This window comes from Felis catus, chromosome F1, assembly GCF_018350175.1.
Source record: "Felis catus isolate Fca126 chromosome F1, F.catus_Fca126_mat1.0, whole genome shotgun sequence".
NCBI lineage: Eukaryota > Metazoa > Chordata > Mammalia > Carnivora > Felidae > Felis > Felis catus.
This window is the reverse complement of record NC_058384.1, coordinates 64,404,502-64,430,902: the sequence shown is the minus strand read 5'-3', so window position 1 is coordinate 64,430,902 and position 26,401 is coordinate 64,404,502. Positions and strand designations below refer to the sequence as shown.

Sequence of the window (26,401 nt, the reverse complement as noted above, 5' to 3'; positions counted from 1 at the left end):
CCTGTGACGGCCAAGAGGTGGATGCCCCTTCCGCCGCACGGGTCAAAATAAAAGCCAAATATACCCACGACATTCGTTGGGACGTCCCACGAAATAGCGACTTCCCCCAAAACGACCAGGTTAGCGCCTTTCCCGAGCTATCACGTGCCAACGGCACAACCTTCCTCGGTGGTTCCCAGGCCAGGTGCGCCCAGCCGGCCGAGCAAACGCCCTAACTGGTGGTGGCCTAACTCCAGCTCTGAGCGCGGCCGTCCTCGGCCCGCTCGTCGCGTGCGGGGCGCGATCTCTTCCTCGCTCTCGGACTAAAAAGAAAGGAGCGTCTCGGTTCTGATATTTCCAGACTGCTTCCACCTTCTGATCTGCCATTTTCTATCAAGATGCGATTTTCCCATGACCAACGGGCTAACTCATAAGTAGGTCACGCCATCACCTCCGATAATCCCCATAAATAGCGAACAAATGCGTATTAAGCCTTCAGAAAACCAAGCTTTTTAAACCGCTTACAGCTTTCTGTTTAGACAAGCTAAGGTTTTTTTCCTCTTAACTGCTTAGGCATACTTTGACTACAACTGAAAGCGGTAAGAAACATCTGAAAGTTTCTAATGGGATGGGCCTTTGAATAAGTTGGTTGTATTTTTATTTATTTTTTTTAATGTTTATTTTTTTTTAATTTTTTTAACGTTTATTTATTTTTGAGACAGAGAGAGACAGAGCATGAACGGGGGAGGGGCAGAGAGAGAGGGAGACACAGAATCGGAAGCAGGCTCCAGGCTCCGAGCCATCAGCCCAGAGCCCGACGCGGGGCTCGAACTCACGGACCGCGAGATCGTGACCTGGCTAAAGTCGGACGCTTAACCGACTGCGCCACCCAGGCGCCCCTAATGTTTATTTTTGAGAGACAGAAAGAGAGCACAAGCAGAGGAGGGCCGGAGGGCGGGGCGCTGACAGCAAGCCCGACGGGGGGCTTGAACCCACGAACCAGGAGATCATGACCCGAGCCAAAGGCGGTCGCTCAACCCACTGAGCCACCCAGGCGCCCCTCTAATGGGATGGTTTTAACGGCATTTGACACACAGCCTTCCCACCGCTTCCCCTCTGGACGGTGCAATCCGGCCTCCTCTGCGCCTGCTCATTTCCAGGTGCCGCTTTTGTGACCAGACAGGCTATGAATAGGGACTTCCTGGCTCGTAAGAGGCACCTCACCATAGTTCCCGCTCCCAGATCAGAGATCAAGAGAAGACGCAAAACCGAAATGCATCTAATTTCTCTCTCCTCCCTGAGTGTGGTCTCCTCAGTCACCCTTGAATATGCCCTTCCCTGTCCCCGGCACACCGCACGGACCCCGACCCCAAATTTCCATTAGCCCCTGGGACTTCTCACGCTACTGGGAGAGGGGCAAGGGCATGACAATGACCGACCTACCTCTGGATGATGCTTCGTGATTTTCAGAGTACTTTGTACAAATGATCTGACCCTCGGGGGCGCCTGGGGGGCGCAGCCGGTTAAGCATCTGACTCCTGACGTCAGTTCGGGCAGGTCACGATCCCACAGTCTGTGAGCTCGAGGCCCGCATCGGACTCAGCCCCGACGGTGCAGATCCTGCTCGGGATTCTGTCTCTCCTTCTCCCTGTCCCTCCCCGGCTTGTGCTTTCTCTCTGTCCCAAAATAAATAAATAAACTTAAAAAGAGGAAAACAAACAATCTGACCCTCAAACAGCAGGTGTGAACTGCAGGGGGCCACTTCAACACCGCCGGGTTTTCAACAAACACAGCACGGTACTGTCTGTGCGTTTTCTCTTGTGATCGTCGTAACAGCGCTGGCTTTTCTCACGCTCACTTTTCAGTGGGAATACGGCATATCGTACACGTAACATGTAGCATATGCGCCAATCGACCGTTTATGCTATTGGTAAGGTTCTGGGTCAACAGCAGGCCGTATTAGCAGCTAAGTTTTGGGGGAGTCAAAAGTTCCACGCTCATTCGTGACTGTGGGGCCCCTCCTAAAAAACCCGATGAAGTCGGCAACACAGAATCTTTTGCTTTTCATCAGAGGCACTAAGGTTTAGGAAGGTTAAATGGACCGACCCGAGGTCCTAAAGCATTCCTGCCGGCCCTGCGACCCAGGCCCGCGGACCCTGCGTTTTCTCTCCTGTCCACTGCTGCCTCTGCCCAGCTCAACCTTCTGCTTTCCAGGCAGAGAGGAAGCAGAGACAGTGAGAGTCCTGGTCCAGCTCTCAGCCTCCAGTGGCGGAGAAGATAACAGATTTGTCATAGGCTGGATTCCCGGCAAGGACCACGGGTGGGCTCGGCCCTGAGTCGGAGCTGCCCGGAGGGAGCGGCTGCGCTGGGGTTTGGGGACCGAGGAAGTGGGAAGGGGGAGGGTGTGAAACGGGACTCTTTTCTCCTCCCCAGATGTCCATCCACCTGCAGGAGGAGAGCTCCCAGCCCCACGTGCTGATGATGAAGGGGGCCCCCGAGAGGATCCTGGAGTTTTGCTCCACGTACCTTCTGAACGGAGAGGAGTACCCCATAGACGAGAAGATGAAGAGCAAGTTCCAGGACGCCTATCTGGAGCTGGGAGGCCTGGGGGAGCGCGTGCTCGGTGAGGGGCTGGGGGAAGAAGCCTGGAAGGACTGGCACCACCTGGTCGTGGTTCGGGGGGCGCAGAGCTGAAGGCGCTGGGGTGAGCGGGACAGAGACGTCGGCAGCTGAAGGACTTCCGTTCCCTCTGTCTCTCCAGGCTTCTGTTTCTTGAATCTGCCCACCACTTTCTCCAAGGGATTCAAGTTTGACACAGATGAGATCAATTTCCCCATGGAGGACCTTTGCTTTGTGGGGCTCATCACCATGATTGACCCTCCCCGGGCCGCCGTGCCTGACGCCGTGGGCAAGTGTCGCAGTGCGGGGATTAAGGTAAACCTCTGACGGTCCCAGGAGCCACTGACCCGTCACAACACGGCACAAGGGTAGAAAGCTTTGCATGGAATGGGTTCTCCGCCATCTTGGTTTACCTGAATTCATTTCGGGTTCCTTGAGCTCATGATGTTTAGTCGTAAGAGACGACCTAGTAGTAAACGGGAAGTTTCTTCTGTCGTTAGAACCCTGTCTTGCGTTGACCGTGAGAATCATCAGGGGAGCTTTAAAAATCTGATGGCTGGGGGCGCCTGGCAGGCCCAGTCGGTGGAACGTGTGACCGTTGATCTTGGGGTTGTGAGTTCAAGCCCCACATTGGGTATAGAGGTTACTTAAATAAATAAATAAATAAATAAACTTCAAAAAAAAAAATCTGATGCCTAGGCCATACCCCAGACCCATTACATTGGAAACTCTCAGGGTGGGGCCCAGGCATCTGCATTTTTTAAAACATTCATAGAGATTTCCGTAGGCAGGTCAGTTTGAGGACCGGCGTCCTAGGACACGGTTGTGCATGCGACTCATCTGGGGCTTTTTCTGGAACGCAGGTGTTGATTCAGCAGGTCTAAGTCACCCTGAGATTCTGCACTGGTGACAAGCTCCCAGATGATGCCGGTCCGCAGGCCACAGTAGAGGTAGCAAAGTGCTAGAAGGGGTCAGGTCAATGTGCTGCCGGGATGGGCTGGGGGCTGGAGCAGGCGACGGCGAGAATGAGGTCATGAGAGCTGGGCCCTCGACCTGGCGCAGGGTGAACAGCCGCGCTAACAGGCACACGTCCGGGGATACAAAAGCTGGACACCAAAGTGAATCGGTCGGAGAGTGAGGCACAGTCGCCGGGCACCCCCGGAGGTGGGGATTGTTCCCTGGCCAGGGGGTGCTCGGGCTTCAGGGGGGAGCTGCAGAGTTTCTCTAGTCCTGAGACGTTCTGTACCCCACTTCCACGCCAAATTCTAAGACTCACCTCCAACCTGGCAGATTAGAGATTGGCACCTTTCCCGTTCCTACCTGATATTCCGGACCCCAGACGTGGGGGGAGAGCAGTTAGACGGAGGAGTGGGGCAGGGGGTAGCACTGGAGATCTTTAGGGAGAACGAGATGCTCTCTGCAGAGCTGGCTTTATCTTCGACCTTTGACTGTGGGCAGTTTGTCAGAGGGCAGCTGGGCCATGCCAAGTTCAAGGATTGGTTTCTGAGAACCAAGGGCTGGATGTAGGAACTATTTTGAGTGAATTCCCTAGTGACTACACACTGCTTGCGTGGGACAGTTCTCTGTAGCGACAGCCTCATTGCAGCACATCTGCGGAGGATGCCCACACCGACCCGAGCTCCCTCCCTCTGGCTCTCTGAGCTCCCGCACCATGCGATGGGGGGCACGTGGAGAAGGGCCCATTGGAGTTTCCTGAGCTTTGAGGCCGCCGTCGGAGTGGGGAATCACGCTGCAGGTGTGAAATGCATCTGGGGATCTGTGGGTCCCTTTAGCGAGAAGAAGAGGGTCACAAATGCACCTGCAGGCAGGGAGGACCGAACGGGGGCGGGGACAAGGGGCTGACCGAGCCTGGGTGTTGTCAGAGCCCAAAGCAGGCGAGCCCGCAGCAGTCGGAGGCTGAGGCCTTGCTGCCTTCCGGGCCAGCCCGTGTTCCGGGCACAGATGTGCAGTTCTCGTCATCACTTCTTCTGGACCCCAAGCTGCCAGGACTTTGGCCGACTTGGTGAGAAATTTTGAGTCATCCCCTTTCCCTGTAGGGAAGTGAAAGACATACATGTGACGCCATCCTCCGAGGAGGACAAAATGTGAGACGTACAGGGGGTTGCCCCGAAGGGTGGACCCTTTCAGGGTCGGTTCCAAAACGGCGCTGATGCAGAGCGGATCGATGTTAACGCGGCGGCTGACAGGGATCGGATGGCGGTCCCAGGGCAGCGAAGTTCTTACAAGGAAATGACGGCAGGGCCCATACTTCCCCAGGTAGAGCCGTGGGCTCAGGCCTTTGGAACTAATGTGATTTAAAAACCTGCAAGGACCCCATTACATTTGCCACTCGTCGAGGCTGCATGGTTCCGTCACAGCCACGGAGTTGCCTTCTCCTCCCATCGGCGCCTGGAAAATCATGCGCCTGGAGGGCACCCGGGAGCCAGGAGCCGTGGTTCCCCGGACGCGGTCATTCTTTCTCCCTTCTCTGATGGCTGTTTGTGGAACGAGGGCTGTGTGCCAGGCTTTGCGCCAGGGCCAAACTTCACAAGGGGTCACGGACACGGCCCTCCCTTGCAGAGCTCACGGTGGCGCGCGGGGAGGTGGGCGCTCCCCATGGGGAGGAGGCTAAGTGCTGACATACAGAAGGAACAGAATGCCAGGCAGCTCAGAGCACAGGCGCCAGAGCTCTGGGGAGCAAGGGGACAGGGCTGGGGCTGGTACCAGGCACCCGCCAAGGGCTGGACCCCAGAGGAGGCGAAGGAAGAGGGAGCGAGAGGAAAAGCGAGGAGAGCACACACCTGGGCCTAGATGGTATTTTGCTAGGGCAGACGGATGATTCCAGACGTTCCTTTGTTACCATTTGTTCTCTGTGTAGGTGTTTGTCTTCTGAGCTTGAAGAAGCCGACCAGCTTCTGGAGCAAATTCAATGAAATTCTGAATATAGTAATGTGCCCAAATTCCCAGTTTATTCCTGGGAAACCTAGAGCCCAAACGGTTCTATGTTTTATGGTCCGGTGGTCCTGACCCAGTCCCAGGGGGCGAAGCCACGGCAGCGCAAGGTCTCGGGGATGAGCTGCTAACTCCCCTGTGGAATAAAGGCGGTGATCCATTGGGTTGTGGGGAGAAAGACAAAGGATCCAGGGCTCCCTGAAGATGATTCTTCTCCTCTTTCCTCCCTTCCCAACCCAGGTGATTATGGTAACAGGGGATCATCCCATTACAGCCAAGGCCATAGCCAAAGGGGTGGGCATCATCTCTGAAGGCGCTAGAACAATAGACAACGTGGCCGCCCAGCTCAAGGTCCCCGTCTGCAGCAGCACCGACCCCAGGTGGGACCCCTGAAGAACTCAGATCTGCCGTTTGTTCCCTCCATCCGCGGTCTGCCCCACCCGGATCCCCACCCACTAAGGTTCTTGAAGCCTCGTGCGGTAGGTAGATAGGACGTATGGGGTTTACTGACGGCAAAGGAAAACATGATAGGGAAATGGCCACACGACCACATCAGTGAGTTTGCAGAAGGACGCAGAGCAAAGGGAGGGGCAGGCGGGAAGCAGGCAAGGGTGCAGTGTGTCCACGTGGGGACAGCGGGTGGCCGGGGACACGCGAGCTCTGAGCCCTCTGAACCGGCTTCTGGAACCCGTTCCCTCAGGGAAGCCAAGGCCATCGTGGTGCACGGCTCGGACCTGAAGGACATGACGTCGGAGCAGCTGGACGAGATCCTCAGGAACCACACGGAGATCGTGTTCGCGCGGACGTCCCCGCAACAGAAACTCATCATCGTGGAGGGCTGTCAGAGGCAGGTGAGGACGACGGGGGCGCTTCGGGGGGCCCCGCCCAGCCCAGCCCCAAACCTCCTCGGGCCGGGAGGAGACTCCCGAGAGCACCCTGTCTTGAGCCCTGAGACGGCTGCCAGTTGAGGCCCCCCGAGAGTTCTAACGTCTCAGGAGGAGCCGAAGGGGGAAGGGCCAGGCACGAGGACCCTTAGAGACAGGGGATGATGGGAGCAGAGTGAGCTCTGGGACGGGTCCCGATGGGTCACAGTGGTGAGTTCAGTCCCTCTGTGCTTCGCCCAGGGGGCCATCGTGGCGGTGACGGGGGACGGCGTGAACGACTCCCCCGCGCTGAAGAAGGCTGACATCGGCATCGCCATGGGCATCTCGGGCTCCGACGTGTCGAAGCAGGCCGCCGACATGATCCTGCTGGACGACAACTTCGCCTCCATCGTCACGGGCGTGGAGGAGGGTGAGGGGCCACGCGGGCTGGGGTGGCGTCGGGGACGCTAAGCCGGCGCTGGCTTCCCAGGCCTCTGGACCCCAACGCAGAGCCGACGCAGGGCCCCGGGCACCCGCATGCCGCCTCGGCTCCCCTCCAACACACATTCCCCCTCTCTGGGGGACACGGGCCACCATGCTTCGAGCGCCTGGGCCGGGGAGGGGGCCCTCCCGTCTCCCTGACGCCCCCACCACCTCCCACAGGCCGCCTCATCTTTGACAACCTGAAGAAATCCATCGCGTACACCCTGACCAGCAACATCCCCGAGATCACCCCCTTCCTGCTCTTCATCATCCTCAGCATCCCCCTGCCTCTGGGCACCATCACCATCCTCTGCATCGACCTGGGCACAGACATGGTGAGGCCCAGCCTGGAACCTGGCTCGAGGAGCTCCCGGGAGAGGATCTGGGGGCAGGAAAAGTCCTTGTTCAGGGTGAGGGACAGAGCTCGCTCAAGTGACTTGTGAGTTTCCTCCTGAACTTTGCATCCTTTGTCTCTCCCACCCTCCAGGTCCCGGCCATCTCCTTGGCTTACGAGTCAGCTGAAAGTGACATCATGAAGAGGGCCCCGCGGAATCCAAAGACTGATAACCTGGTGAACCACCGTCTCATTGGCATGGCCTACGGACAGATTGGTGCGGCCAGAGGAATGGGGGGCTGGGGGTGTGGGGAGCGGTTGCACCTGCCGGGCCGTTGGAGTCGGCTCCACGTGGAAGTCAGGGAGATACTTTCATGACAACAGACCGTGCTGGGCCCTGGGAACACACAGAGCCACCGAGCTCTGATCTGCCCTTGACTTCAGAGTCTAGCCGAGAAGGAACACACGTACATCAAGCGAGAGCACCTTTCCCAGTGCCAAACAACGAACGTGAATGGGACATGCGACAGGAGAACAGAGCAGGGGGCTCACGAGTCAGGAGGACAGTCAGGGGGACCCTGTGGAGGAAACAAGACCCGCACCCGCTGTTAGAAGACGGCAGGCGTACAGTCAGCTGAGGGGGTCAGGGGAGGGGAAACGCACATGTCTGCCAGTTGAAGAGTGAGTCGGCAGCTTTGGAGGAGCGCGTGCTCCCGAGAAAGGAGCGGTAGACAATCAGGCTGTAGACACAGGTCGCGTGAATCCTGGAGCCAGCCTCGAAGGACACTTGAGAGCCGTCAGAAGTCTTTGCTCTGGACTTGCCAGTGGAACAGGCGAGGGAGGGACAGGGAAGAGACTGGGGACAGGGGACATCTAGAAGAGGAAACATGTAGAAGCCGCTAGACCCAGGAGCTGCTAGGTCTGAGTCCCGATTTCGCCACTTAGTGCCCGTGGGACCCTGGATGAGGTTAGAATCTGTTTTCCCCCGACGAATAGTTTATCATTGTTGTGAGAATCAACGTCCACAGGGACTCCGTGCGCAGCCCCGCAGCCGGTATGCTAACCCTGACATCCTTTATCGCCGTGGCCAGGCTTGGGGGACAGAGGTGTTGACTCAGGGACAGGCAAGGGGCAGGCAGGGGAGGCTCGAAGAGAGCACAGGACCTGATGAGGGCCCGCACGAGAGAGGAAGTGGAGAAAGAGGAGTCCAGCGCGCTCTCGGTGGAAAGGGGGAATAAATCCCCTCCAAGGTCCTTTCAGTTTTAAGATTATATGACTCAAAGAAGGCTCTGGGTTAGCGCCCAAAGACAAACGTCAGGGCTTGGACACAAGTCCGAGAGAGATGATGAGACCGGGTCACTGACGGCCAGCATCTCCGGCCTTAGAAGCTCAGACACACACCAACCCAGCCAGGAGCCACTCCCGGCCACCACCCCTTCCATGGTCTGCCTTGTGAGGTGCTTCTCTGAAGCAGGTTCCCCTGTCCTGTGACTCTGCCATTCACAGGGATGATCCAGGCTCTGGCTGGCTTCTTCACCTACTTCGTGATCCTGGCCGAGAATGGTTTCAGACCTCTTGATCTGCTGGGCATCCGTCTCAACTGGGAAAACAGATTCCTCAATGACCTGGAGGACAGTTACGGACAGCAATGGGTGCGTCAGGGGGTCGGCCCTAGAGAGTGACCAGTGAGAGTGGGCCAGTGAGAGTGGAGAAGGGAGGCACCAGACAGAAGGAGGTGACGCCTCATCTCCAGTCCTACATGACCCCAATCTCCGATCACGTCGGCAAAGGTCCTTCAAGTGACGACTTGGCGTAATGGCTTCATTTCCATTTGTTCCTGCTGTCTGTCACCTGTCCTTCCTGCATCTTTTGGCTTCCTTGGTCCTGGAGTTCTTCCTCCTCAGATCGACTTTTGGAGGCTGATTTCTGTTCTTCCAGGTTCTAGCCATCATTGGCCCAGAAATGAGGGCTGGCTCTTCTCTCTCTGTTCTCTCCCTCCCTCTGCGGGAGCTCAAATAATATGATTTCAAGTCTGAAAACCTATTTGCTGTGTCTCCCCCTTTCTCACCTTTCTAAGCTTTTAAACCCAGAGGATGCCTCTCTGTAGTAGGCTTCCCTAAAACCCAGGACGAACCCCAACACGAGGTGGTTGAGAATTTTAGTGAGTGTGCTTCTTTCCTGTGAACAACTCCTGTCCCAATTTCTAAGACAGTAGGAGATGTGACCCCAATTATTGCTAGCATCGTAGGACCACAGAAGACACAAAGTTGACGGAGGACACATAGTCTATTATCATCCCTGTGTAAGTGGGGAAGCAGAGTCTGGAAGGATTCCCCGACTTGCACCAAGTCCCACAGCACATCCCTGGAAGAGCTGGGCGGGAGCTCCACGCTGACTCTCGTCTAACACCTTCCTCCTTCACCATGATGCCTCTAAGCCAGCGCTAATTGTAGGTTTCCCGATAGTGTGCTAGAATCCCAGTCGTTGGAAAGATGCCCACTGAACGCACTTGGCTTCCCCTAGCTCGGCCCCACGAGGCCATCAGATGTCAGTGTTCCCAGCAACCAACATCGCTCCGGGGGCCAATGAGGCCCCAAATCATGGTCAGCATCCCCTCAATCCTCAACTCCAGCCTTTGTTAGTTTCGTATCTTGATACTTTCTCCCTGCGGCCGAGATGCAGCCTCACGTAGTGGTGGTCAGAGCAGAAGAGATGCTTGAAATTGAAATCGCAGAGAAACAAGCTGTTGGGAAGGACAGGATCTGGAGTCTGCCTGAGGGAGCAAAGGGCCCAGGTGGGGAGCGGAGGCAAACACCGCTGGAGAAGGAGATGATGGGGGGGGCGGACATTGAGACCGTGGCAGGGGAAGGATCATCCACGCAGATATTTGGATCCTCAGAAACCAGGACAGGAGCGGTGTTAGGCAGTGAGTCAGAGCCAAGATCTGCCAGCGGCCCCAGAGCCCCGGGGTGTTGGTCGATGACCGCCTGCAAGATGTGGCCATGCGACCTGGCGTCACAAACGTGCCCGCTGGATGCGTTACCTGCACGGCGCTTGGCTCATCAACTTCCGGTCGTTTCCATCCGATGTTTTCTGGTCATTCAGGGCTCGATCTCTTCCCCCGGGTACCACTTGGGCCACACCCCCTGAGGTTCGGCACGTGGCATCCCGCTGTCGTTCAGTCCCACGTATTTTCAAATTCTTGATTCCTTCTACAAGTTCGCTGTAAACATGCCGTTTTCGTCTTCCAACATGGGCTCCTCCTCCAGCCTAATTTGGAATCACCTCTTCCGTGTTCTCACGGTCCCGAGTGACCTCTCTTATAAACCACTATGAGGCTGACACGGCCAGCCTGTTTATCTTCCCCACTAGATTTACGTTCCTTACGCGGGAAGTGTGAGTGCGAGAAAGAACCACCGGAGATGTGTGGTCGCCTCCTCCCCGGTGCCACCCGTTCGGGCATTCCCGTCTCTGTGGTCAGATGCCCTCTGGCCCCACCTTCCTTTCTGAGCCGTCTCCTCTGACGCCACTCTCGGGGTCCGCCTCCCCTCACACGACCCTTCTCGTTCTAATGCAGGGATTCCCGAGCCGCACCACGTGCTGCTCACGGAACTAAGCTCGGGAGGGTGCTCGAAGGTCAATGGGACAGGTGCTTGCCCTTGAGTTGTTCTCAGAGGGTCAGGACAGCCTGTGAACTAGCTCACAACCCAGCACGAACAAGAGGGCTGGGACAAGAGGGCATAAAGCCGAAGGGGCTGAAGGTCTGACCCAGCCTTGGGGTCCAGGACGGCAGGAGGGGCCCTGAGGTGCACCCGGACCCCTTCTGACAGTGCCCCTCCGCACCCTGCCCGCCCCCAGACCTACGAGCAGCGGAAGGTGGTGGAGTTCACGTGCCACACGGCCTTCTTTGTCAGCATCGTGGTCGTGCAGTGGGCCGACCTCATCATCTGCAAGACCCGCCGTAACTCCATCTTCCAGCAGGGCATGAAGTGAGCGCTCCCCGGGCCCCCACCGCCTCACACCTGCACGCAGGGCGCTGGCTTCCCCTACCTCTCCCTCCCTTGCTTCGGCACACCCTTCCACCTTTCTTCCCAGAAACAACATCCTAATATTTGGGCTCATGGAGGAGACATTCCTGGCTGTTTTTCTCTCCTACACTCCAGGCATGGACATGGCCCTGCGGATGTACCCACTCAAGTGAGTAAGGGAAGGGACGCAAGCCAGGGGGGTGGGGATCCCCGGCACAGGGAGAGCCTGGGACAGGAAGTGGTGTGTTGGAAAGGGAAGCCCCGAGCTGGGGGCTGCCTGGCTGGCTGGGGGCCGTCCTGGGTGACGTGAGAACCGTCTGTGCTTCAAGAAGCACGTCTTATTTAGGGAGGGACTGGGACCGTGTCAAGTGACCTTCGTCCAGACATGCAAATTGAGCAGACTTACTGGCACTCAACAGAGGGGCACCTTTTTTTATGGTGATGTGTGGTATAGCTGTTCCAGGATCCAAATTGCTCAGAGGGGAAGCAGGCATAAAAATCGCCCAATCTAGGCGTGGCTAATCCTGTCCTACTCAGGCAAACACATTCAAAGCGCATACGTGCAGAGGTGAGCGGGCGTACTAAAGTTCTTACTGGCTGGTACCTCGTTTTGTTCCAAACAGGCCCGTGCGTCCGTGTCTTGGTGTATTTTGTTTTTTTGTACGTCGGCGTGCGCTTGTTACGAAGACGTTCTATCGCGACTTTTACAGGGAAAAAAAGCAAACGTGCCATACCACCCCACTCTCATCGCCCTGCCCGCCTCTGCGATGGTCTCGGGCGTGTTCGTCCAGCTCATCTGCCACGAATTCACACACTTTGCTCACCTTTCCGTCCCTTGCAGTGTTTCACACAACGCTTTGTGGGCTGTAGGTGCTCAATGAATGCTTAATAAGAGACGTTGGCATTGCCCTTGGATACTGACGAGCCCCGTTTCGAATTCCGACTCCACTGTGTGTTGTGCTGGACGGTATATAGCCAGTCTGAGGCTCAGCTTTCCCTGCAGAGTCTTGGTCATGCACACCTGGCAGAGTATTGTGAGAATGACACAAGGAAAGAATATTATGCACCAAGCGCGGCTCCTTGGGTCGTGGCGGGAGCTTTGTTGGCAGTGGTTCTATTATTGTTGCCATTAACGTCAACACGCAAGTCCTGGTAGATGCGGTTGAGCATTAACCGTGATCCCAAACATCCTGTACCCTCCCCGGCCATACAACACATCCCCTAACACTGTATTCATGTTGGGTGTCTTTCTACCTTCTTTCCCCTTGATCACCTGAGCTCCTGGAGATCAAAGGCCATCCTGGCATCGCTTTTATTCCCCCCCACCCACCCCCGCGCGGACACAGAGCGGACACACAGCAGTTACTGTTGAGTGACTGGGTGGCTGTGTGTGTGGGACCGCGTGTGCGCATGTGCAGTGAGCCCGAGGCCAACAAGGCCAATATGGCTGGCCAATATGGCAGCCGCCCTGCTTCCGTCCCTCGTTCTCAGGCTCCTGAGACGTGGCTAGTGAGAGACCGATAAACGGAATCCGCCATTGTACCTAGCTGATGTAGAGTTAAAAGCTAAAGTGCCATCAGAGATTATTCTACTCAATACACCTTTCCTGTTTGGGTTGGGCTACGTTTTCCGCGGCCCTTTGAAAATCGAGGGTCCGACATGCGATGCGCTGTCATTGTGAAGTGCCCCCTGGACCTCGAAGGCTTAGGACAAAAGGAAGAGTGTAAACCATCCCCTTAATAACGTTCACGTTGGTTCCACGTGGAAATGATGATACTTCGGATACACTGGGTGAAATAAAACACACTGTTAGGATTACTTGCCCTCGTCTCTTTTTACTTATTTTCGTGTGGCTACTGGAAAACGCGAGCTCTCACGGGTGGCTCGCGGTGTATTTCTATCAGACGGCACTGGTCGAGGCCACCTGCTTGTCTGTCACCCAAGGGAACAGACATGGTTCTGATTTGACTCTTCCCCAGAGTCTCTGTCCCCGGCCTCTAGTTACAGAAGAGGGTCAACCGGCACAAGAACTTCCTGCGTGTTTGCCATATGGACACGTATATCCATCCCTTGGTGAAATGCCCCCACACGTCTAGACTCAGGTAGACGCGTCCTACTCAGACAACCTCCCCTGTGTGGGCGCAAGGCCCCGACTACCTACAAGGCAACAGGGGTCGTCCTGAGCGACTCCACAGAAGCCAGGAACATCGTGTGTGCCACTAACGCGGCATTTGTCGCATTCTGTTATCTGTGGCTGCTTGTGTTTCTGTCTCCTCCCTCCCCCACCAGGCTCGGGCCTCCTGAAAGGTAGGGCTCAACCCTGCACACCACAACGGGTCACACGGTTCTGTGCGCTGTCCTCTGCACCTGCTTCCTCTGGCCCCTCCCTCGCTGCCCCACTGACCAACTCTTACCCCCTACAGGACAGCCTGGTGGCTCTGTGCCACTCCCTACAGTGCTCTTATCTTTATCTACGATGAAATCCGAAGGCTCATCATCCGTCGTCATCCTGGCGGTGAGGCTCCCTGCGCCCTGCTTTCAGCAGTCACCGGCCTCCCCCCTGGCTCTCCCCTCCTGCCCTGTTGCCGCGGGACCCTTGCCCCCCCACCCCACGGCCCCCGGGTTTTTGCTGCCAGACAGGCCCCGTGGTCCTGGCCTTCCCGCTCTGTTCCTTCCTGTCCGCGGTGCCTCCCACCTTGTCCTCGGCCCCCTCGTGCCTCACGCCCCGCCCCCCCAGACCTCCCCTCCCCCCTCCCCAGTTCACTCCGGTGTCCTCTCTTCCACAGGCTGGCTGGAGAGAGAGACCTATTACTGAACTCGGCACAGGAAGAGCTTCACATGACGGATGTCCCAGGGCCGGGTGGGGGTTTGGGGTGACGAGTTCGGCACATGGGAGAGGGGGGCGAGTGGAGCAGAGACGCTAGGGACAGGCGAGCCTGGGGCTGCACTGAGGGCACTGGGGCTAGGAGACCGGGCGGGCGGACGGGAAGCCCAGCGGAAGGCACTGTCCTGTTGAATCAGTTGCCAGTCTAGAGAGTAAATGTTGGCAATGGCCCTCACCTGGCTGGATGCGTCTGTCTGGTTTCTGGAGACAGGGGGTTATCGTGCCACCGTCCCCCTAGATCCCCACGGGAGCCCCGCAGGGCAGTCTTTCGGGGACCAAGTGGAGGCGGGGCGGGGGTCGGACTCAAGCATCCCTGCCCCTCGAGGGCTAGCCCCCAACTTCGAGTCTGAAGATGTGGAGGAAAACAAGGCCAGGACAAGTCAAGCAGGATCAGAGACACGGGTGCAGGCGAGGGAGAAAGAGCGGAGCCACCGCCTAGAGAGGGGGCCGCAGGCGCCACGTCCCGGCTGGCGGTTGGACTCCTCATGGAGCTTTGGCGCTAGAAAAGACCTTATGAAGTCAATGAAGAGCCTGAGGTCCAGACAGGACCTGAGAAGTGTCACAGGGCGAGTGGTGAATGCCTTCCTCTGGGGACGGGGCCGCCGGTCCGCCCTCCGCGCCCCGCTGTCGGGCCATCTTGACCCCACCCCATTCTGGATCCCTGGAGCCTCGACTGTGGGTGAAGCGCCCTTGCCCCTCGCACCCCAGGCTCTGCACAGGGTGACAGACATTCCCCAAATCCTGGGCTCCGCCAGGCTCCGGGCTGGTCGCAGGTGGAGGAGGAAGACGAGCCTGGGAGTGTCTCCCTCGGGGGCGGCCCCTCCCCCTTCACCCACTTGCTGGCTCTTGCTCCCTGGGCTTCACGCTGCGGGTCGGCTCATTGGCACACGTCTTCAGGGGCCCTGTCCCCAAAGCCCGCAGGGCTGGGGAAAACGCTAAGGAAAGCTGGGGGAAGTCGTCGACTGTCACCAAAAACAAAGCGTATGTGTTAAGTGAGAGCACGCGTGCCTGGCAGTGGGACGAGGGCCTCGCACGCCCCACCCGCGAGTTCACACAACAAACAGATTCTTATCAGCCACCCTGTTTCTTAGATGAGGAAACCAAGGTCTGTCGGATTCCAAAACCTGTGCCCTTAACCACCCACAGACCCGTCCCCCAGCGTGGGCCGGGCCGAAAATCTACACCGACAAAACAAAAAACAAAAGACGAAACAGAACGAAAGGATGGCGAGGGAGGAAGGTCCGCGGACGGTTCTAGGGAACGAGAGGCCGTGGGCTGGCCAAGAGGAAGCCATCGTAGGGGGTCACCAGCCACTCCTCCCCTCCTGAGGTCTCTCCCACCTGTCAGCCTCCCCCCTCCAGCACCAGGTCCCCTAGGGACAGGGCTATATCCGCCTGGGGTCCTTCCCTGCTGCTGACAGGGCTGAACCAGACCTGGAGGACAGAGGGGCCAGGGTGTGGGGAGTGAGGGAGCACGGAGAGCACGGGGAGCACCGAGGGGCCAGCTCCTCGGGTTTCAGTAGCAGGAGCCTCGGGTGTCTGGTGGGTTAAAAATACAGAGGCCCCAACTCAGGGTCATTTGATATCAGCGGCTGAGGCTTACAAGTCCAAGGGCCTGAAGGCAGGGGCTCAGAGAGAAGGGACGGAGCAGAAAGTAGGGAACACAGCAGCAGGGAGAGCAGGCAGGGGGCAGAAGGGGAGGGTACAGCTGTTGGGACGGACTGGCTAGGCCTGGAGGGCCAAGGGCAGGGAGTGGGAACGAAGTGGGAGAAGGTGGGGGGGCTGCGGGGCCAAGGTCACCTTTTCGCCCCGTCTCACATCCTTGGGGGAGCAGGAGGTCAGCGTCCTGGGGGACAGGGCCGGTGTTCCAGGGTCTCACCCCCCACCAACATGCGGCGGAGGGAAGAAAGCCCGGCCCTCCCTCCTGCCCTCTGGCTGCGGGGCTGTGGGCACGACCGCGGCTCTCCTGTGAGACCAGGAGAAACGTTCGGAGGCCTCTCCAGCTCCCACCAGCCCTGCTCAGGTTAGCTCCGGCCTCTCCTCCAGTGACAGCTGTCTCTCTTGGACCCACTCCTGCCACATTCTTGAGATTTTCTGTGGCCTTCCTTGCTTAGCTGTGCAAGGTCCACCCCACAGCAGGGGGCAAAGTTATTCCTCCTAAGATAATGTCACGCCCCTGCCTGGGTGCAAACTAAACCCTGTCTCTCCAAAGTCGGAGATCCCTCAGGGTGGGAAGGGAGGACTTCTGACTTTGATCCAGCCTCTTCCCTGGCTTCCCTCGTGCCTCAGTTTACCTGTGCATGGTAAGAGCCCTGGAGGGCCGAGAAGAGGGTCCTTCCTTCCCAGGAGCCTAGAGCCGAGCTCCTCCCTGGTGCTCGCCCCCCGGGCTGGGGCGCAGGAAGTTAGAGTCCCTCCTCCCGCCAACTCTCAGGCGCACAGAATGAATCAACCTCCCCGGCTGGGGTTCGGGTCGAGGTCCCACCTCTTCGGGTTTTAACCTTTCCCCTGGCGTTTACACCTGATCCCCTTTGCGAGAATGCATCGTGGTCCAGCCTGGGGAAGCCTCCCTCCCCGCGCGCCCTGGAGAACCGGGTCCCCTTTGATGGGAGTGCAGAGCGCGAGCAGGAGGCAGGAGGCAGGAGGCGGCTGGACGGTTCCCCTCCTCTCCTGGGCCTCCTCGCGGAGAGAAACCCCCGCCTCGCATGTCTGCAGGGTGGACGGCAGCCAGGGCTCCTTGCCCCCCGCCCGCCCCGTCCTTCCCTGCGTCCCGACTGAGGAGTGTTGAGTGAAGCACAGGAAACTGGCTGGGGCCGAGCCAGGTGGCCAGTCCTGGACGAGGCTCCATCTTTTATTCAGAGGATGACCTCATCCCTGGTCCTGGCTCTCTGAAGGGAAGTGCGAGGGGGTCTCTTTCTGCAGCCCGCTGGCTTTTCACGGCCCCCTCCGCCCGCGGGATTGAGCAAACAGACCTCGGCCGGAGGAGCTTCCCGGGTTTTCCGACGACGACGGGGAGGCGATCCAGCGTCTGTGCCCCTCGTGCTCTGTGTTCGTGAATTCAGTCTCTGACCCAGAATCCCTCCTCTCCACCCCCATTCCCCTCAGTCCGAGTACCCTGGCCCTCCCCGGGCTCTCCCTAATTACCCCACACCTCCCCTCCCCCAGCCCAGCATCATTTACCTCCGACTCATCTGGTCTTATTTTTAGCTCAGGCCTTTTCCTTTCTTAATATGGCGATGAGCTTCTAGGCCGGCGGCGTGGGGACCGTGCTGAGGAGTCCTGGACGGCGGGGAAGGGGCGGGGGAGGGGCTCTGGGAGGCGGGGGGGGGGGGGGGGGGGGGGGGGGCGGAGTGAGGTGTAGGAGGTGGGAGGGTCTCTCTCGGCCCTCGCGGAGCTGCCCTGGCCTCAGAAGGTTATCCTCTCTCCTGCCAGGCCGAGAGACATATTTAGATGGGACCAGGTGGGGGCCGACGGGTGCCAACTTCGGGGCCGGCTCCGGTTCCCTCCCCGCCCCCTGCTCCTATCCCTCCTCCTGACCCTTTCACTCTTGGCTCTGTCGGCAGCCTGTCCGGGACCCAGCAGTGTCCTCTGTCCACTGCTCTGGGCCCTTCCCCACCCCGCCCCCACCGCGAGCCCCTAACTCCGGATTCAGGACCCAGGGCCCCTCCCTGCCCCGGCCACCCTCTTCTGGACCAGGAGAGCCGACCCGACCCAGACCCCGCGACATCCATGGGCACCGCAGACAGGATGGGGGCCGCGGCCGTGCCCGGCCCGCGGCTGGCATTGCTGCTGCTGCTGCTGCTGCTGGGGACACCCAGGCCGGGGGTGCGGGGGGAGGACGGGCTGGACTTCCCCGAGTACGACGGTGTGGACCGCGTGGTCAACGTCAACGCGAAGAACTACAAGAACATTTTCAAGAAGTACGAGGTGCTGGCGCTGCTCTACCACGAGCCCCCTGAGGACGACAAGGCCTCCCAGAGACAGTTCGAAATGGAAGAGCTGATCCTGGAGGTGAGTGGGGGGGCTCCGCAGGCCCACGGGCACGCCCGCCCCCCCTCCCCCGCGAGCCCCAGCCGGCCAGTGCGCGCAGCCTCTGAGGGGGCCTGGGGGGGGCCGCGAGGGACAGCAGTGGACACAAGGGCGTGTGGCCTTTGCCACAAGAGAAGGGAGACTTGGAACCCAAAGTCCCACCCCAGTCAGGCCGTCGCGGGCCAGAGAGGCTGCGGGGAGACCTCGCCTCCACGCCGCGAAGCACTGGGTTTGGCCAGGACCGGGGTGTCCTTGGAAGGGGGGGCTCCAAAAAGGAAAGGAACGCTCTTCAGAGGACAGGGGAAGAGCCGCACTGTGGGGCGCTGTGGCCCCGGTCTTGCACCCCAAGGAGACCCGCCCGGTATGAATTTTAAATGCCGTCGACATTCGTTTGCACATTCATCCACATTCATCGACATTCGTTTGCATCTGCTTCCCGGCTGGTGGTTCCACGGAGACCACCGTGGCCTCGCTCCCTCTCCCTCGCTCCCTCTCCCTGCCCAGACTGGGCCAGGCTGCAGGCCCTGGTTGGAAAATTCTTGCAGAATGCCTTTCCCCCCCACTTCTCTTTGCGGGAAGCTTCCTCTCACCCCCAAGTGGACTTCAGAACGAGAGCAAAAGTTTGTGTCTGGGGACGACTGGGACGTGTGGTCACACACACTCTCCATCCTGGGATAAGGATGTCTTCTCACCCAAGCTTCTGCGGCCCTTGGCAGTATGGATGGGCCTCGGCCCGCCCGGGGGAAGGACCGCAGGCTCCCGTGTGTGTGTGTGTGTGTGTGTGTGTGTGTGTGTGTGTCCCTGTGGCTGCTGGAACCTGCCATCTGATTAATGCGCTGAGTATTTTTATCCTGAGCGTTCAACGTCTCTGGCCATCCACCTGCCAGCAGCCTCCCTTCCCCATCCTCCTGAGGATCCAGCACCAGGGTCTGTTCGGTGGGGCGCCCTCGGCAGAGTGCATCGGGCTCCAGGGTCCAGCCGGGAGGCCGAGGGGGCAGGGTCCTGTGGGAATGAGGGGCTGGGGTAAAGAGGGGGAGGAGTGCCCTGCCTGGGTCCCCTCTAGGGCCTGCTGGAGTCTCTGCCTCTGAAGGTGACAAGCGGTGGCCACCGTGACCCTCTGGCTTTCCCCACTCCTCAGGGACATGACCAGACTCCCCCCACACCCTTCTGCCCTCCAAAGCTCTCCCCAGCGGGGGTTACTCAGGGACTTCTAATGTCACCCCCCACCGAGCGTGGCCTTCAATCAGGATGGGGGGCAGGGCCTCAGTCACTCTGCAGGCAGGGCCTCCCTCAGGAACCCCCTCAGGAACCGGGAAGGATCACACCTTCAAGGGCAGGATCAGAAGCACACCGACGAGGGCCACGTAGGGGTCAGGGGCCAACACTGGACCGCAGACCAAAGGGGTGGGCTTGCAGGGCACGGGGAGAGGCCCCGGATCCTCGCGCGGCACCCAGGGCAAGTCTTCTATTCCCCAAACGACCCCACCGGGAAGCCCCCCGAGATGGGAACAGAATCCTGGAGCCGACTTTAACCCTCCGTTCCCTCCAGTTAGCGGCCCAAGTCCTGGAAGACAAGGGCGTTGGCTTTGGGCTGGTGGACTCTGAGAAGGACGCGGCAGTAGCCAAGAAACTAGGTAAGGGACCGGCCTTGTCTAGGCCAAGGGCCCCACGGTGCCCACTGGGAATGGAGTCGGAGGTGGGGGCAGGGAGACTGAAATTGGGACGATTATGGCTGGGGTTCTGGCATCTCCTTTGCTCCTTAGAGAGACCCAGGCTCAAATCCCAGAAAGAGGGGGCGGTGGCCTTTACACTCACCTAAGAATCAGGGCTAGGTGCTGGGGGAAAGGGGACGCCAGGGAACACCACCGGCGGCGAGGCTGGAGAGGCCCAGTCACACCCCTCCGTCCAGAGCTGGGGCCCCGGGGGTTATACACTGGCCACCAGGGAGCAGCACAGGCCCGAACTGGGCTCCGGGTGTGGCTGGGGAGGACGCTCAGTGATGAAGTCATCTAGTCAGTAATAGCAGTGGGTTAGAGGGCTAGACTGGCAGCGAGCGGCCCGAGTCCTCCCAGGAGGTGAAGGAAGCCAGGGAAGGGGGGACACCTTGTTAGACCCCACATCTCCCTATGTCCCCTTAACACCCCCCACCCCCCGCTGATCCCACTTTCTCCCGGAGAGCCCCAGCCCCCCCCACATACACACCCCCTGGAGAGCTGCCTGGACTAGAGCCAACAGCACAGATCCCAGGGCTGTGGGGTCTGAAGGGAGGGGAGAGGGGCGGGGGAAGGGAGAGTGGAGAGGAGGACGTGGGGTCCAGGGACGCTGGTGCAGGCCCTGGACCGGTGGGCAGCCCGGCGGCCGGGCTCACCTCTGGCTCTGGCTCGCCAGGACTCACGGAAGAAGACAGCATCTACGTGTTCAAGGGAGATGAAGTCATCGAGTACGATGGCGAGTTCTCTGCTGACACCCTGGTGGAGTTTCTACTCGATGTGAGGGTCCCCTGCCCCTAACGGCGTGGCTTTAAGTCTTGACACCCTTCGCCGACCGAGTCCAGCCATGCACATGTGCATGTGCGCACACACGTGCACACACACACACACACACACACACACTTGCAGGTGATGGACAGCCCCTGCCTCCCTCTCAGCCCTGCCTCCCTCCTCCCTCTCCTCCTCCTTCCAGCGAGGAGAGAACTCACACTCTCGCCGCTGGCCCCGCTCCTCCAGGTCCTAGAGGACCCCGTGGAACTGATCGAGGGTGAACGAGAGCTGCAGGCATTTGAGAACATTGAGGACGAGATCAAGCTCATTGGCTACTTCAAGAGCAAAGATTCAGAGCGTGGGTAACTCCCAGGTGTCCCTCCTTGGACCCCTGTTTTATCTGTCCCCCTAATCCCCACTCGGCCCACTGTCTCCCCACCTCTACGCCCTCCTCTCTCCGACCCACCTGCACTAGGGGCTCCCAGATGGGCACCCCCAGCGCCCTACCTTCCCCGCTAAAGTGCAGCTGCTCTCAGAGAACTGAGGGGTGGGGTCTCAGAACGAACGAACCCCTCTGGCCAAAGGAGCCTGGGGGAGAAACAGAGGGAACGTGGCTCCCCGGCCGACCCTGGCTTCCCCAGAGACTGACTCCGAGTTACTCCCTCAGATTACAAGGCCTACGAGGACGCCGCGGAGGAGTTTCACCCTTACATCCCCTTCTTCGCCACCTTCGACAGCAAGGTTCTCCTCCCTGTGGCCGTATGGGGTCCCCCTCGCCCCCCACAGCTGCCCTCCAGACCTCTCTCCCAGAACCTACAGTCCCTCCCTACACAGGACACTCCTCACCCCACCCCCACCTCCGGCCTCTCGCGGGCGCCCCTAAGATTTTAGATTCCCTAACCCGCCCCTCTAGCGTTCAGCCAAAGCCCAGAGCAGTCAAGACACTTGTCCATTGTCACAGTGGCAGTGACAAGGGCCCAGGCTGTCTGACCTCCTTTCTAAGGGCTGCTCCCCGTGACACTGCCTCGCCCCGTGACCCACATCCCCCTGCTCCACCCCCCCACCCCCTCCCCCAAAGGTGGCAAAGAAGCTGACCCTGAAGCTGAATGAGATTGATTTCTACGAGGCCTTCATGGAAGAGCCCGTGACCATCCCCGACAAGCCCAACAGCGAAGAGGAGATTGTCAGCTTCGTGGAGGAACACAGGAGGTGGGGAGCAGGGTCAACAGACCCCACGGGTACTGGTAGTGGGTGTCAGGATGGGATCCTAACCCAGATCTGGCTCTGTCCTTCCTCGTCGTCGCCCTGCATCCGTGGTTCTTGACGGGGGTGAGGTGGGGGAGGACTTCGTCCTCCAGGGGACAACTGGCTGCGTGGGAGACATTTCCGGTTGAGGAGAGCGCTGCTGGGTAGAAGCGGGGGCGCTGCCTGACCTCCTCCAGTGCCCCCAGGACAGCCCCCCCCCGGCAACAGAATTGTCCAGCCCCACATGTCAGTGGTGCTGAGGCCGAGAGGCCCTGCCTGCACTCCACAACTGGAAATACCCACTCATCGGTGTAAACGCCACCAACTCTCACTCCCCCCACTAGACTCTGGTCCCCTTCACCGGGGCAGGGCCGGTCAGCTTCGTCCAGCTCCATCGACACGGCACCTGGCCCGGGGCCTAGAACTTCAGAGACTCTCAGCTATAATGAGTGAACGAGTGGATGCCCAGACGCCCAGGTCTTACCTTTCTTCCAAAGATTTCCCTCCCAGTCCGCTGGCCCACTCTGGGTTCTCCCACCTGCTTTAACCAGGCAATGATCTGGGCCTGGTGCCCAGAGCTTAGACTTTGCCAGATGGCTCTGTTCTGGGCTACAAGCCGGCTGTGCCCGAGGCTTGACCCAGAGGCAGCCTCCGCTGCGAGGGCCCCCTGGGAGGGCATCCTTCTCGTCCACTGAGTAGTGATGGTCTCTTCCAGATCCACCCTGAGGAAGCTGAAGCCCGAGAGCATGTATGAAACCTGGGTGAGTGTCCCCTGGATGGGGCCGGGCCCCTAGGGGAGCAGGGGTGACTGAGGACTCAAGCCCCGGGAATATTCCCACCTGCTGTGCCCTCGCTTGTAGGAAATCGATGCACCGGCAGGGTGCGGAGGGTTTCGTTCCGAAGGACGCGCCACTAACGAGACACACAAAAGCTGTTAAAGAAAACAGGGGGAGGAGCCCCGAGATCTGGGGCTAGCGGGTTTGCAACAGAGGTGTGGGGGCCCTGGCACTGAAGCGAGCCGTGTCCCTTGGGACAGGGCCACCACCCCAAGGACGTACCTGTCCTGGAATCCAGAAGCTGGATTCCCATCCAACTCAGGTTCAAGGAAGAGGTAGGGTGTGTCTGGCTCTCTAACTTCGGGGAGCACAGCTAAGCGCCCCTCCCCCTAACAGGAAGACGACATGGACGGAATTCACATTGTGGCCTTCGCAGAGGAAGCTGATCCTGGTAAGGGAGGAATGCAGGATTGGATGGGGGGGGCACCGGTGAGAGGGGGACGCAGGTGTTTGTGAGTGAACAGGCTTCAACCGGAGGCATTCCTGGGGATCCGCGGGCAATGGCGGGCAGTGGGGGGCCGTCAGGACACCCGCCGCCTCCGTGTCCCCTTCTCCCCTGCCCCACCTGACACTTCTTCCCTGCGTTCCCTACAAGATGGCTACGAGTTCTTGGAGACGCTCAAGTCCGTGGCTCAAGATAACACTGATAACCCCGACCTCAGCATCATCTGGATCGACCCCGACGACTTCCCACTGGTGAGGGGCACGGCTCTCCTAACCCCCACCCCCCACCTCACGGTGGCACTTTCTGAGACGCGCTTCCTTCAGGGTCCCGGCCCCAACTCCTGGCTCGAGGACCTCGGGAGGTTATGTCCAGTATAGGTTCAAGGGCACCGCGGGCAGGAAAGGCACGCTGAGAAGGGGGAGCAGGATGGGAAGTGAATCTCACGGAACGTGGCACCCGATTCCCAGAGCAGAGGCTAGGCGGGTAGCTCGTGTGCCCAGGGCTGACTTCTCCTACAAACGCCCAGAGTTTGGGGGGGGGGGGCAGATGGACACCCTATTCTGCAGGTGGGTCTACACAATCACAGAGTCCAAGCACAGGGATCCCATTGTCAGGGGACAGCTTTGTGCCCAGCGGGATCCCCAACACCTAGCACTCGTTAATGTTTACTTATTTTTTTAATTTTTTTTGACATTTTTTATTTATTCCTGAGAGACAGAGAGAGAGAGAGAGAGACAGAGCGTGAGCAGGGGACAGGCAGAGAGAGAGGGAGACGCAGGATCCGAAGCGGGCTCCAGGCTCCGAGCGGTCGGCACGGAGCCCGACGCGGGGCTCAAACCCACAAACTGAGATCACGACCTGAGCCGAAGCCTGATGCTTAACCAACAGAGCCACCCAGGCACCCCCCCCCCCAATACTCATTGTTGAAAGCGTGAACGAATGGAAACGTGAGGGACATTGGCAATGACCGGGGATAATGACCTAGGTTTAGACGTGTAGAAGCTAAGGGTCATCGAGGAGTGACTTGCCCAAGGTCACAAGGTCGCGCAGTAACAGATCAAGGCTCAGGAAACAGGGGTTTGCCACGCAGTTTTCCTCGGAAAGGAAAGGCCAATGTCTCCAGCCGACCCCCCTGATACTTTCTTTCCCTCTGGGAGTTTCCCCTGTCACTGCTTACCTCCGCTCCTTCCCTTTGGGCCTTACGGCTGGGCCCGTCCCCCATCCGCATGGGTTCAGGGGGCCCTTCCTCTGCCCCTGGACTGAGCCTCGCGCTCGCCCTCCCGGACTCGTGTGTTCCCGGACTCGTGTCAACTGACCACACATGCTCTCTTGACAGCTGGTGCCATACTGGGAGAAGACGTTTGACATCGACCTGTCGGCCCCACAGATAGGAGTCGTCAACGTTACTGATGTGAGTCTCCTTCCCTCGTGCCCCGCTGGCCCCTGCCTCTGCTTCCCGGCCCAGCCCACATCCCCTGCTCTGCTGACTGGGCATTGAACCCTGCCCAGAGGAATGAGACGCGGCCGGGCTCATGGCTGCGGGGAGGGGGAGAGACTCGGGCCCTGAACACACCCCTGCTGGAACTGGCTTCTCATCCTCAAGGCCCGGGTCACAGCCCATCTCCTCCAAGACCCCCCGTTTGGAGTCCCATCCCTCCTCGCCACTCCCAGCGCCCACTCGGCATTGAGAACGTGACTTCTCTGTGGCTCTTTGTGTGTTACGCCTGCCCCTCCCGGCCGACCCCGCGCCCTTTGAGGGCAGAAGGCTTCTCGCTCCCTCGTGGCAGGTGCCTCAGACGTGCTCACGGAGGTGACCCGAGTGGAGCCACAGTCTTTTCGTTAATACAATTGTCAGTCCGACTGGGGAGGCAGGTGCTCTGTTAACTACGCGCCCGGATCTCGTAAACTCTATCATAAAGGGCCCCATAAAATGCCAGGGAGTGTTGGAGAGGCTGAGGGAGAAGGTCTCCCCGCCAAGCCACTATCCCAGCCCAGACCTCCACCTGAACAGCACCCCCCCGCCCCGCTCCCGGCCATGACAGGTGCAGGGAAGGGACGGAAGATGTAGGCGAGGACTCAGGGAGCCCTGTGACGGGTCTGAAGACCTGAGTGGGGCTTAGCTCGGGTCCCCTGTGTGTGCCTCACCCAGGCGGACAGCGTGTGGCTGGAGATGGACGACGAGGAGGACCTGCCTTCCGCTGAGGAGCTGGAGGACTGGCTGGAGGACGTGCTGGAGGGCGAGATCAACACAGAGGACGACGACGAGGAGGAGGACGACGACGACGATGACTAGTTACGGTGGCCGCCGTGTCCCAGCCCGCCCGCTCTCCTCCTCGTGATCTCTTCTGCCTCCCCTGTCCCTCCCTGGGCCCCTCCAGGGACACTGGGTCACTCCCTGCCCTGGGGCGCGCCGGGGTCCGCCGGCTGAGTGCTGAGCCCCTGACCCTCACCGGACGAGGACGGATCCCACTCTTAACCCACGTGCCAGCCCGGGCGCCTCAGCTGACTCGTGTCCTATCCCACGGTGGCCCTGGGCCCGCTATTCGTTTCGTCCATCACTCTGTACAATCTTTCCTGGGACTCTTTCCTCCTCGGTTCCCTCCACCCGCGCACACGCTTCCCCACACTCTCAAATCCTGCATCCTTCTGACCGGCCTGTCCCTGGCCAGGAGGAAGGGCGGGCCCTGTGTTCGGGGCTGTCTCTCAGCCATCTCTTGTTAATGTATTTGGGTCAAATGAGAGGCCTCAATAAAGGATCTGGGGCAGCAAAAACCAGTATCTGCGGAGGAGGCCTCACCCCGTGGCAGGAGGGGGGCAGCCGGAGGACGGGGTGGTGGGAGGGGGGAGTGTTAGGTGTGGGTGCCTTGTGAGGGCGCTGATAGAAGGAAGGGGGGCTCCCTCCAGGCAGTCGTCCCAGAGGAAAGTGGATTATTTATCTGCTACTAGTCACCAAGCTTCCACCCCCACCCCGCCGCCCCCCAACACATGGTGTTTGTCCAGCATTGCTCACAGGCTCAGGGAGAAGACGGAGGGCCGGGCCTGTCCCTGCTCCCGAGCTGATTAGCCTCCCTGGGAAGTCGAGCCGAGCAACTAAACAATTGAAGACAAACACAAAGCAATAAGTAATTAAGTGATTACGGGCTGCTTGATAGCACCCCCCCTGCAGCTCTTATTTGAATGTCAGGACTGAGCCCAAATAGCACCTCCTGGGTGAGGCCTTCCCAGAGG

At 59.4% G+C, this 26,401-nt stretch overlaps 2 protein-coding genes and 1 long non-coding RNA gene across 7 annotated transcripts in view; 2 read left to right on the top strand and 1 right to left on the bottom strand.

Annotated features, from left to right (window-relative positions):
- The window catches only part of ATP1A4 (ATPase Na+/K+ transporting subunit alpha 4), a 28,436-nt gene extending 14,114 nt beyond the window's left edge, over positions 1–14,322 (top strand). For 2 of the 5 annotated variants that reach the window (XM_023247846.2, XM_023247849.2), the window contains 11 exons: positions 2,413–2,602; positions 2,741–2,913; positions 5,791–5,930; positions 6,251–6,401; positions 6,675–6,843; positions 7,077–7,231; positions 7,384–7,507; positions 8,737–8,882; positions 11,089–11,219; positions 11,326–11,427; positions 11,882–13,076. In XM_023247846.2, coding sequence (XP_023103614.2) covers positions 2,413–2,602; positions 2,741–2,913; positions 5,791–5,930; positions 6,251–6,401; positions 6,675–6,843; positions 7,077–7,231; positions 7,384–7,507; positions 8,737–8,882; positions 11,089–11,219; positions 11,326–11,427; positions 11,882–12,128 — 1,728 coding nt within the window. In that variant the 3' untranslated portion in view covers positions 12,129–13,076. Of the gene's footprint in view, positions 1–2,412; positions 2,603–2,740; positions 2,914–5,790; positions 5,931–6,250; positions 6,402–6,674; positions 6,844–7,076; positions 7,232–7,383; positions 7,508–8,736; positions 8,883–11,088; positions 11,220–11,325; positions 11,428–11,881; positions 13,077–13,681; positions 13,774–14,044 lie in introns of those variants that run through there. The other 3 variants (XM_023247851.2, XM_023247850.2, XM_023247848.2) reach the window with 3 other exon arrangements.
- Positions 14,323–16,927: 2,605 nt separating this feature from the next.
- Positions 16,928–17,442, bottom strand: LOC102901626. Its single transcript, XR_442314.5, has 2 exons — positions 17,319–17,442; positions 16,928–17,182 (listed from the first exon to the last, which is right to left on the bottom strand). It is a non-coding gene; the product is annotated as an uncharacterized LOC102901626 (long non-coding RNA).
- Positions 17,443–17,534: 92 nt separating this feature from the next.
- On the top strand, positions 17,535–25,948 carry CASQ1 (calsequestrin 1). The gene is made up of 11 exons (XM_011291109.4): positions 17,535–18,149; positions 19,717–19,801; positions 20,556–20,656; positions 20,894–21,005; positions 21,315–21,388; positions 21,726–21,856; positions 22,608–22,653; positions 23,065–23,119; positions 23,324–23,424; positions 24,510–24,584; positions 25,323–25,948. The coding sequence occupies exons 1-11, from the start codon at positions 17,589–17,591 to the stop codon at positions 25,464–25,466; spliced, it is 1,485 nt and encodes a 494-aa protein (XP_011289411.2). The 5' UTR covers positions 17,535–17,588; the 3' UTR covers positions 25,467–25,948.
- Positions 25,949–26,401: the final 453 nt, after the last annotated feature.